General features: G+C 38.9%; 1 protein-coding gene across 1 annotated transcript in view; it reads right to left on the bottom strand.

Annotated features, from left to right (window-relative positions):
* Positions 1–12,193, bottom strand: part of itpk1b (inositol-tetrakisphosphate 1-kinase b) — a 45,827-nt gene extending 33,634 nt beyond the window's left edge. The window contains exons 1-2 of the mRNA XM_084393821.1: positions 11,873–12,193; positions 9,620–9,790 (exon numbers count right to left, since the gene is read on the bottom strand). Coding sequence (XP_084249947.1) covers positions 9,620–9,714 — 95 coding nt within the window. The 5' untranslated portion in view covers positions 9,715–9,790; positions 11,873–12,193. The remainder of the gene's footprint in view (positions 1–9,619; positions 9,791–11,872) is intronic.
* Positions 12,194–12,495: the final 302 nt, after the last annotated feature.

The following is a 12,495-nucleotide window of genomic DNA, read 5'->3' as shown; positions in this document are numbered from 1 at the left end:
AAATAAAGCATGCTGGTGGGAAAGCCCTTTGGATGATTTGAAGGGGTCATTAAAGTTGACATGAACCTGAAGTTGCAATAGCCTTTTCTTCATTATTGTGACTTATTCTGATTCTCGCACAAGAAAAACAAATGACTTGATTTTGTCCATTGGGAATTGATAGGATCATTGGATTGCTATTGGTTGATCTCATGTGAGTGACTGGTTGCCCCGCCCTCACGCCAGTAAACACTTCATCAGAGAAGAGATAAAAGATTAAGAGGGCACATGAAATTTAACACACACACACAAAAAAAAAAATGTTGTGCACATACAAAATTTATAAAAAAAAATACTAAAATATTCCATAAAAATATGAATTGTCAATTTTGATTTCATGGTGACTGAGAAGCCAGGCAACCATTTTCTCTTCTAGCGTCAGAGTATTCCACACCACTGTCAAAATAATCATGAAGGGTATGAGCCAGAGCTTATTTATTATTCTGTCAGAAAACATCAAGAGGGGGTTTGTGGGAGTTATTTCAAGTTTCAGTGAGACTAGACTTTTCTGTGCGGGTTAATTCATTATGGGAAGAAGATTATTGAGATTAAAAAAAATATAGATATGGAAACTGAAAAAACATTTATCCAAAAATTCCAACTGGGTCAGAGTGAACAGACGAAACATGCCTCAACTCCTCCTGAATGCGCAGTATGTTGTCAGTATTACATTAATCAAAATGTGTGCCAGAAGGCAGGAAAAAAATGACACCTGTTGAGAGAGGAAAGCAATTAAAAGTAAATTTTTTTGACTGTACAAATCAGAGATCCTTGACCAGTGTAGCCTGAAGGCACTCAACAGTCCCTCAGAAACCAACCAGAACTGCGTTTCTCAAAAGCATTGTGAGCTAAGCTGATCGTAGAGACCATTGGTGCCAACGGTTCCCATTTGTCAACGGTCATTTTGAGTTCTGTTCTGAGAGAAAACTTCCTGAATAAAGTTAAAGCTACACTGTGTAATTTTTTTAGTTGATTCTTAGCAAAAAAACACTTAGTTCTTTCAAAAATATATGTGCTCATTAATGTATATTTACTTCTTTCAAGTAATAAAGTATTCTCGTAAGTTTATAATCTGCCATTGAAAGTACATACGGGTGAGGGGTTCGAATGCCGGTCGCCATGTTGCCCCTCCATCTTGAAACTACATTAGCCAAAGAGGGACATACCTGTAAATTCAAGCTTCGCCTTTCGCGCTTTACACTCAGTGACTCAGAGACGAATGCGAGGGGGAGATTACTCGCGACTGCCGGCAGATTTGAAAGATTGCTGATGGAGGATCACGCCTATTCTCGAGGACATGTAGCAGAGTCGCCAAGGAAGCGAAAGAGAGAATTAAAACGTCAACGCGACAGGCAAATCAGCAAGACCAAAGTCAATACTGGAGTAACTTTTCCAAGATGGAAAGAGCTCATGAGGAAGTTGCCTGCTTTCTTCTCAGCATGGTAATTCAGCCTATGTGTGTAAATTCGAAGTTTTATAGTTGCTTGTCTAACCATAGCATGGTTGTGCATAACGCCAGAACGACCTCTAGTATAACTTGCGTTACTTTGTAACATAAATCTGTGCTGCGACGGATCACAGGTGATAGTTTTAAAGGCGCAATTGGACGAAGTCGAACTGGAAGCCATGTTAATCTTGGAATAATACGGCCACCGTAGGAGTTAAAACGCCCTCGAAATTGAAAGGAACAGAAACTAATATTCACTGGGTAGTCATATACAATTTCACCGCTAGACGGGGGAAAATATCACACAGTGTTGCTTTAAGGTTTCATTGCATTCTATCATATTATTATTTTTGTACTGTACATCTAACATCCCCCATTTTACATGTACAGTATATCGCAGCTAACGTCTGCCGGAAAGCCAAATTCTAAATTACAAGTGTGAAATGTTCCTTTACCCGGGGTTAAAAGCGGTGTTAACCCAGGCTTCAGGGCTGTGAAACGATTAATCACTTCCAAAATAAAAGTTTGTGTTTACGTAATATATGTGTGTGTGCTGTGTATAATTATTTTGTATATATAAATACACACACATGCATGTATATATTTAAGAAAAAATGTATTACTATATATATATTATATATATAAAATATCATTATTGTGTGTGTGTGTGTGTGTGTGTGTGTGTGTGTGTGTGTGTGTGTGTGTGTGTGTGTGTGTGTGTGTGTGTGTGTGTGTGTGTGTGTGTGTGTGTGTGTGTATATATATATAAAAAACATTTTTCTTAAATATATACATGCATGCGTGTATATTTATGCAAAATAATTATACACAGTACACACACATATATTACGTGAACACAAAATGTTATTTTGGATACGATTAATCATTTCACAGCTTTAGATCAGTTATATCTTGCCACCCACATAAAGGCATTCTAAGAGAATATAGAAATAGAATTAGATAAAAATCAGGCAATTGTGTAATAATTATGACAGCTACCCACTTCTGCTTTGACTGAGGCAGGATATTCTACCTTTTTTTTTTCTTTTTTTTTTTAAATACTGTGGGCGGAAGTTATCCAGAAGAAACAGAAGTATTGCGTGAACCGAGACACAGAGTTCAGGACTGAGCTGGGTCACAGTGACAGATCAGGGCCGCTGGATTCAGAGATATGGACAGAGCTGAAGTGTGGCTCGGATTTCATTGGTTTCATTCGGTTATCTAAGTGAAGCAGAATATTGGATAGAGAAAACAAAACATGGTGAGCAAAAGCACTTTTATTATGACTGAGATACGAAAGAGGGTAAAGGGAGCAGTCCAATAGAACAATGTGCTCAGTTTCAGACAAAAAAAACCCCCAAACATCCAGGTTAAACTAATGAAGTCATGTATCCCAGAAGATGAAACAATCTCCAAGAAAAGTTCTCTCGTTAAACTTGGACGGTTTCATTTTGATTTTCTCATCTTTTGACTGCAGCAACAAAGTACAGCTGCACCATTCTGGATAAATTGATGAATTTATTTTTAAAATAAAGATCAAGTTAATAAGTTGATAAAATAATCATCTCCCATGATTCTTAATAGACAAACTATACAAAATATGAATTGCTGCAGTCTATTTAAAAAAATATATATATTAATTTGAATTGATTCTTTTTTTTTTCTTTTTTTTTTTAATCGGGTTGAATGAATGATTCAATGACTCACTCATAAAGACTTACTCATAAAGACTTAACTTGTTTCATTACTGGATGAATCAGCGTTTTTGAACGAATCTCTTGAATTAATGACATTCACATTTTTTAAGTCACTTGCCGCATGTTTTTCTTCATTTATTGATATCGGTAAATATCGGTATATTTAATTGTGCACACTCATTTTCTCCATTTTTACATTTTACTATTTTTACTAAAGCGAATCTTAAAGAACTAATAATTTGATAACACTGTAATATTTAGCAAAACTCAATATGAATATCAATTTATGTTCACTTCAGATTAGGGTCCAATTCTCACTTATAACTATGACTTGTGCCTCAATAAACTCCTAATTACGGCTTATTAACAGTTAGTAAGGTAGTTGTTAAGTTTAGGTACTGACTATTGATTAGGATTAACGGATGTAGAATATGGTCATGCAAAATAAGGCATTAATATGTGTTTTAATAAACAGCCAATATCCTAATTAATATGCATGCTAATAAGCAACTAGCCTAGTTAATAGTGTGAACTGGACCCTAAAAAACTTCTTTTTTTTAAATTATCAGTCATAATGTTTTTTTGTTTTTTTTATCAGATTCTATCAGAATTTCAAAAAAATTATACAATTATAAATATACAATTAATAAAAATGTGGACTTTTTTTTTTTCTTTTTTTTTAATGTGAGAGAAAAAATCTGAAGAGCACAAAGTCCAAACACAGCCTTGTGTGCAATTCAAAGATAACGTCCATGCTTCACAGAGCACATTCATTTCACAGGCCTGTGACACGTGTGGTTAGTTACAAAAGCGCACACACAACGACACCAACCGTGATGCTTCAAGTTCAACCAACTTCCTCAAAAATATGATTACAATACTCCACCTGAACTTCCTGTGAAATTCTGTCACAGACATTCAGCAGTTTTAGAGAGCCAGCACTGAAAGGTTATTGAATGTCAATAGTACATCAAACACATCTGTCAATCCTTTATCATTAAACCAAATCTATTTGACAAGATTAATAAACATTCTGTGAAATGTTTGAGCAGGACAAGAAGGGGGTTGGGAATCGTGACCTCATTTCTTAGAGAGCACAATCATGACCTTTCTAGACCGCTGTTTATCTCTGCAGCTGCGAGCGAGGACTGCTTATGACCTCTACAGGGAATATCTCAACCATTTGCCGTCTGGGACAGGACACACACACACACACACACACACACACACACACGCACATGTTGGCGGGAAAAATCCTTGTGGTTACCAAAAACACAAACCGCCTTTGGTCTCACTTGTCTGTTGTTGCTATGCTTCCCTTGTTGCCCTGGTTACAAACAAACTAGAACATTAGCTTGTTTAGTGTGTAGCCCTAACCCTAAGGCAGAAAGAGTGGGTTAGTACTACAGACACTCGTAATACTACAAATCATGCAGATTGCTTAGGGAATTATTACTTGTCCTCATGATCAAATGACATTTCATCTGCCAGACAAAAATGGATGAAAATTTTTTTTATCTAAATATATCTAGGGACCAGAATACGACTGGAACGACGCATCGATTACGAAAATACGCCGATTTGCGTGGAACGCGCCAATGCATAGCACGGTTTACGTTCATCCCTAATCCACTCATGTTTCACATTTTTAAAAAGAACTTAAGAGCAGATGCTAATGGCTAGTATGGCAGCGTCGCTTAAAGGGATAGTTCACCCAAAAATGAAAATTAGCCCAGTTATAGTAAAAAATGTCCTGGCTCTTCCCAGCTTGATAATAAGAGTGAATGGCTGTATGTCTTTTGAAGTCAATCAAAGCGCATCTATTCATGATTGAAGAGCTCCACGCGTCTCCAGGGGTTAATAAAGGCCTTCTGAAGCGAAGCGATGCATTCGTGTAAGAAAAATATCCATATTTAAAACTTTATCGACTAAAATAACTAGCTTCCGGCAGACGGCCGTACGCATCGATTTATGGCAAAAGAGTAACCCTTGAACTTGACGCACAACGTAATGACGAACGCGGTTGCCCAGCCGTTTGTTTGAACCGCGAGAGACGTCAATTGCTGCCGTTGTGCGTCAAGTGGACTTCAAAAGACATACAGCCATTCACTCCCATTATAAAGCTTGGAAGAGCCAGGACATTTTTTAATATAACTCCGATTGTATTCGTCTGAAAGAAGAATGTCATATACACCTAGGATGGCTTCAGGGTGAGTAAATCATGGGCTAATTTTCATTTTTGGGTGAACTATTCCTTTAATATTAGGGGGGGTAACGGTACACAGAAGTCACGGTTCGGCACGTACAGGTTTTGGGGTCATATACGAGTTTTATACACCTGGAAAAAGCAACAAATCCCCAATGCTAGGCTTCTTTTCATTTATTTTGAACAGACAGTCTAATAATCGATCATCAAAACAAATGTTAGTTACAGCCCTAGACTAGAATATCAAAAAATACTTGATAAGAATTGGGCCAGTAAAGCCGCTCTCTTAAATTCTCTAAATCTGTAATGGAAGCAATTAATTTTGTCTATCATTCTTATCTTGCAATGATCTTGCAACACCAAATGGATCTCTACAGAAATCTAGATTAGAGCTCATAGACGACTGTCAGAGTCATGTAAAACATTGGCAAAACATGAAAAACAACAAGACAGTGCTAGAGAACGCCTGTCCTAGGGAATAATGCAGTAATTTGAAGGGTGTGACAGCAGTTAGAGCCGCTGAATAGATATTCCCTCAACTCAGCTCGAGCAATTTGGTTGAAGAGGTTACAAAAGGATTAACATTTTAATCCACAAAACATTTTTAATCTGTGCTAGTGTGATTGACGTGCTCAGAGGGTCACTAATATATTTAAGTGACATTCAGACTTGCAGTAACTTGATTTCCACAAAAACGTGAATGTGGCCCAGCCAGAGACCGCACTTGAACCCAATCAAACATCTCCGGAGAGACCTGAAAACATCCACCGACGGCTCCCATCGAACTGGACAGAGCATGAGAGGATCTCCAGAAGAAAAAAAGAAAAAGGAAAAAAATCCAGAAATCCTCAAATCCAGGGCCTCGGCTGAACCAGCTGTGAGTAATAGTAGTGGGAATCTCTAGGCACCACACGATTCGATTGGATAAAACAAGTTTCTCACACCGCATATCCTGTGCAATGAAGCCTGCGATTGCCCTTGTAATTTGCCTCAACCTTCTCGAAATGCATAGAAGATTATTTTATAGAAGATTTGAGGGTTTTTTGTGTGTGAATGGGTGGAATTTAACATCGGAGGATACAATTCTCAGAATCCTTGAAGAAAGAACTGCGGGAGATTTGTTTTTCCTCCCACCTCTAGTTGCAACATAAAAAAATAAGCAGACTCCTTTTGTACAATGACATGAGGGCAAGTAAATTTACAAAAAATTGTTGTTGGGTGAACTATTTCTCAACACATACTCATACTAGAGTTGTCAAAATGTAAAAATGTGACGATACCAGCATTTCCCTCTAGCATTTTGAGCGCTGTTGAACAGATTCTTAAACACCTCTGATTGGTCATTGTGATCACGTGCTCGACATACATGTCTCTGATTGGCCATTGTGTTCACGTGCTCGACATATATGTCTCTGATTGGCCATTGTGTTCACGTGCTCGGCATATATGTCTATGATTGGCCATTGTGTTCACATGCTCGACATATATGTCTATGATTGGCCATTGTGTTCACATGCTCGACATATATGTCTATGATTGGCCATTGTGTTCACCATATATGTCTATGATTGGCCATTGTGTTCACATGCTCGACATATATGTCTATGATTGGCCATTGTGTTCACGTGCTCGACATATATGTCTCTGATTGGCCATTGTGTTCACGTGCTCGACATATTTGTCTCTGATTGGCCATTGTGTTCACGTGCTCGACATATATGTCTCTGATTGGCCATTGTGTTCACGTGCTCGGCATATATGTCTATGATTGGCCATTGTGTTCACATGCTCGGCATATATGTCTATGATTGGCCATTGTGTTCACATGCTCGACATATATGTCTATGATTGGCCATTGTGTTCACCATATATGTCTATGATTGGCCATTGTGTTCACGTGCTCGACATATATGTCTCTGATTGGCCATAGTGTTCACGCGCTCAACATATATGTCTCTGATTGGCCATTGTGTTCACATGCTCAACATACATGTCTCTGATTGGCCATTGTGTTCACGTGCTCAACATACATGTCTCTGATTGGCCATTGTGTTCACGTGCTCAACATATTTGTCTCTGATTGGCCATTGTGTTCACACGCTCAACATATATGTCTGTGATTGGCCATTGTGTTCACGTGCTCAACATATTTGTCTCTGATTGGCCATTGTGTTCACGCGCTCAACATATGTCTGTGATTGTAACACACAAAAGCATATCCCTTTGTTCACTGGCTGACAGAGTTGACCGCTTACACTGATCACATTGTTGTATTCCCTCGTTCCTTCACTTTCTCCAACTCTCAGCCACACAATTCCTCACACACAGTCACAGCCAGCGAGGAAATCCGATGCAATGCTGGCTTCACACGTTACACAATTGTCCATTCAGCTGGAGACAGAGACAGTGGGGCACAACGAGCAAAGCGTAAGACAAGAAAAAAAAAGAAGAAAAAAAAAAAGACTACCCCCACACACACAAACACACACAATCTTTCACTACACCACACATTTACGACACACAAACTGCTGTGTGTAACATTAACCCTTTGCCGGTCCAGCAATTCAGTTTGCTCAGGTTACACAACCCATACAAACACAGCTCCCAAGTGCAACGTCCAAGTGCTTTGCGATGCCAACTCTCACTCATTCACTCTCTCTCTCTGAATGCTGGGTAATAATCCAGGGGCCTTTCAGTGATGAGTAAGCCAATCTGCCCGACTGCAAAGTCATTGGGAACAGAAGTGCTGGCACAGTGTTAAAACACAGCCAGGCCAAGATTGGTCACCTACACGTACCATGTAAAATCATTGAAGGGTTTCATAGTCTGGATAGCAGAGATGCTTTATCCTAAAAACAGGCAGAGCAGAACACAACACAGGCTTGAGGAACTTAAGCTTACAGCACGCAGGTTTTGAACAGGTAAATTGCCCTTTTGACATTGTGCATTGTGAAAGGAAAAAAATAGATGACTCTTTATACAAATTAAACCTGCATGATTAACCGTTAAAAGATTGCGGTCTCGATTCAAAGACCCACGCAATCTCATTCCTAAATGACAATGATTCGCCTGTTTATCCCAGAACTGTGATAAAAGTTTGGATATAAACACCAAATGTGATGTCTACGGTAGTGAACCAAATCAGCTTTTGAAAGTAACTTGGCGCTTCAAATAACGGTTGTGTTGATTGCATAGTTACACCAGTAGGTGGCGACAAGTGACTGTTAGACGTTACGTGTCACTGAATCATTCAAAACATATATTTTTTTAAATAATTCATTTAAGTTAATTAACCATTTTTAAATAGACTGCAGCAATTAACATTTTGTCAGAACCTCTAGTAAATTACATGTTATTTTGTTATTTTGATTTATGTGTGTATATACACACACACACACACATTATATATTTACAAAACTTCTATGTTAGATGTGACTAATAGCGATTTTATTTAGTTTTTTCAGGAATACAAAATACAAATATAAAGTAAAATTTTGCCAACTTTTTTCTTAAGTTATAAAACAAAACAAACAGTAGTAATGAAGGATTTTTTATTCATAAGAATTATTTTGTAAATCAAGCGCCAAGTCTCTAGTTTAGCATAAATCTGTGACATTTTATTTTATCTATGACTGCACTGTGATTGCTTAAAATTAACAACACACCTTTCCTCAAAAATCCAAGTTTTGACTGCTTGAGTAACCCGACCAGCCTGACATGTCAAGATCTGCTCAACCAATGAGCGAGTTTGGGACGGGGCGATCCATTTACCCAACCAAAGGCAGACAGGGGAACTGTTTGGGGGAAACCATTTAAAACTTCCCAAATTGATTATTTTTGCTTTATTAGTGTGGTACGAGTCATCAGATGCACAGTCCGTCAACCTAAACAAACATTTCTGCTTATGAGACACTAAGAAATAGTGTCTTAATATGTATCTTATGTTAACATGTCTCTCTGCTGCACTGTATTACACAACCTCAAGCAACCTCAACCACAGTTCAAAGTCCTTTCTATGAAGAAAACATTCAAGAAAAAGAAAAAAAAAGACCGTCACACCTTTTTATAGAAACAACTCGACCAACTGATCTGTCAAGATCAGCAGAGCAAAAGCAGACACAGACAACAGCAGTTTTGGCTGAACCGCTGGCCACGAGGACAGCAACAGGCACCTGCTGTGCTCTTACATGGAAACAGATCCAGGCTGATGGATCTATATTCACCTCTCACCTGCACATCTCTGCAAAGGCCAGGAAATTGAGTTTCTTCATCTTCTTCTCGCTGAGCCAATAGCCCACTCGTCTGCCTCTCAGGAAAGTCTGCATTTCAGCCGCTGATGGCCAGATGTGACCGTAGTGCCACTCCAGTGAAAACAGGAAACAGGAGTCTTCTTATACAACCCTGTGAATCCAAAGCCAGCAGAGATTATGATCAGAGCCTGAAATGATGAAACTGTGAAGAGTGTTAAATAAACCAATAACTGACACTGAACAATAAAGAGGCTGAAATGTTTCTGTAGATCTACAAAAACAGATTCTGTCCGATATCAATGCTCAAGTTGGACTGTAGATCTCCACGGCTGTGACGCAAACCCAACGAACTGCCTATAGCTGAACTGAATGTTTAGGGTGTCACAAGCACTTCAGATGGAATGTTCGCGAGTTTCAATGTTCTATTAGAACGTTCAATTAAAAACATCATGGGATGCATCATTAAAAACATCAAAAGTTTTAATTTACAAAAAATTTACGCATTACAAGCAAGTACAAGAATTTTTGATCATTCAATTCGAACACCTGAACTATCTGATGCATCAATTATGAGTGCGAAAGCTTGAATATTAGATGCGTCATACTTCAGTGTTAAGATTGGATTTGAACATCTGCTGCATTATACGTGAATTCAAAAGGTTTGCTTCGAACATTCAAAGCCTTGTGAGCAAGTGTGAAAGCTCAGTTTAAAAGCCCACTGAAGTGCCTTGGGAACGCGCAGCGTTATTCAATGTGTTGATGTAATTTCCACTGAAACAGGAAGAGAGGGCGGGACATATCGAGCAGCTCCTCCCCTTTTTAAAAATAGCCAATACCGATTAATTTATATCACAGCTTGGCCAGAGCCGTTGAGCTCAGTAAAGCCACAGTTTCCTCCTAATCTCCTCCATATCGCTTTAGAATATAGCATTCTGTGCAGAATTCAAATGGGTTCGATATACATTTTTATATATATATATTTGACCTGCCATAAGATGGCGCTGTATCCGACACTCTTGATGCTTCAAATCTTTTCCTGAAACATTCAGGGGAAAGCCTCAATGCTTCATGAGGCTTAATTTGCCCAACCCTACTACGACTCACACATATGATCCGCTCTGTGCTATTGTGTCTCATATTTACACTGTCTGAATCATTCCCTATCCCCTATATAGTACACTTTGTGCCATTCACCATGTAGAAAATAGTAAATGTGTGAACAAGTGACCGATTTCAACCGCAGCTTCAGCGTCTATTTATAGTGTTGGGGGGGGGGGGGGGGGGGGGGGGCGGAGCTTCAGATTCTAGAGAGCATTTGATTGGACAGAAAATCTGATGAGAAGCTGAAGTGCAGAGTGATGTCATCAAAATCTTTGTTTTGAATGCTTATATCTTCTAGATGCGAATTTTGCCATTGTTTCGGAGCACACTATAGCTTATAGATAACAGTAAGGTTAAAAAAAAATAAAAAATAAACCTTCATTTCGATTTCATGGGGACTTTAAACATTCAATGCATTATGCAAACATTCTCTGAAAATTTCAAAACCTCACTTTGCCTTGAGAGTTTAAATTTTAGATTTCAAAATACGATCCATAACAAGTCCATAAGTTTGATAGGAAGATTTGATAAACATGCGACTTTGAACTCTTATGCGAACATTCAAAGCTTCACGGGCGAGTTCGGAGCTTCAATTTAAAAACTTTGTATTTTTTTAAGATGCATGCGAGTTTAAACGTTTATTCGAATAATCGATCCGTAACTTGCGAGTCTGGGCGAAAGACTCGAACATTTGAAGCATCACAGACCAGGTGAACCGTGAACCAAACATTCGATGCTTCGCATAAGAACCGAAAGTTTCCGATCGTTAGAAAGCACCGAGATGCCCACATATGCTGTCCAGGAAGGGGGCTCACTAGAATTTGAAACACAGCCCTTCTGGCTTGAGACTTACTTTCACTGTACCAGAATATAAATACAGTTGATTCTACCCATTATACACATTCTGTTCATTTTTGAAAACATATCAATGGCATGTAGAATCCCGTAGGACTCCTGGAATCCGCCATAAACATCCCATTCAGCAGCAGCAGCGTAAACAAGCTAGCACAGTAACGTTACGTACTTTCACATTCAGATCATCTCAAGTCTTACTGATGGATGTGAGAAAGCGTCAACTCTTGTTTTCTCCCCGGTGGACACACTGAAAGAGCAGATGCAGCAAAGTAAATACCTGTCTAGCGCATGTTTTCGGACTCCGGTTAGGTAGCGGTTAGCTAGCTGGAGGGCAGTCTGGTCTCCATGACTCGTGTTGTTTGTCTGTCTGTCGCCGAGACTGGGAATTAAAGGCGCTCGAAGATAATCAGAGGAATCGAATGCGTTCTGCTCTTAGTCCAGACACCTAGAGAGCGAGCACTGCCTCATCCTGAGGTGGGGCTGGGCTCAGTTCAGTCCAGCTAGCGTGCGTGCGTGTGTGTGTGTTCCTCCTAAAGCATGACAGGAGGATTGTGCTGCTCCTGAGCAGTGAATCCACTGTGTGAATGTTGCCGCCAGAGGACGCCAGTGCAACACAATCTCTTATGTTAAGAACTTCATAAGCAGAAAACAAGGTAATAAATTCAAACCACTCCGAAAAGTGTTGTTTTTTTTTTTTTTTTTTTGGAAATACTTGTTTTCAACGTGTCTTACGTAACTGCAGTAAATCAGGCTTTATAAACAACAGGTGTTCCTGTATACAAAATATTTATATTTTCTTGGTAATGTTTGATTTTAAGCTCCTAAAATAGATGAAGATTTATGCTGTTGCTCCTGCCTGGATAGGCTGACAAAAAAAACAAACAAAAAAAATCTTACTGA

The sequence above is a fragment of the Rutilus rutilus genome, assembly GCF_951802725.1.
Source record: "Rutilus rutilus genome assembly, chromosome: 21".
NCBI classification, from domain to species: Eukaryota; Metazoa; Chordata; class Actinopteri; order Cypriniformes; family Leuciscidae; genus Rutilus; species Rutilus rutilus.
This window is presented reverse-complemented; position numbering and strand designations above follow the sequence as displayed.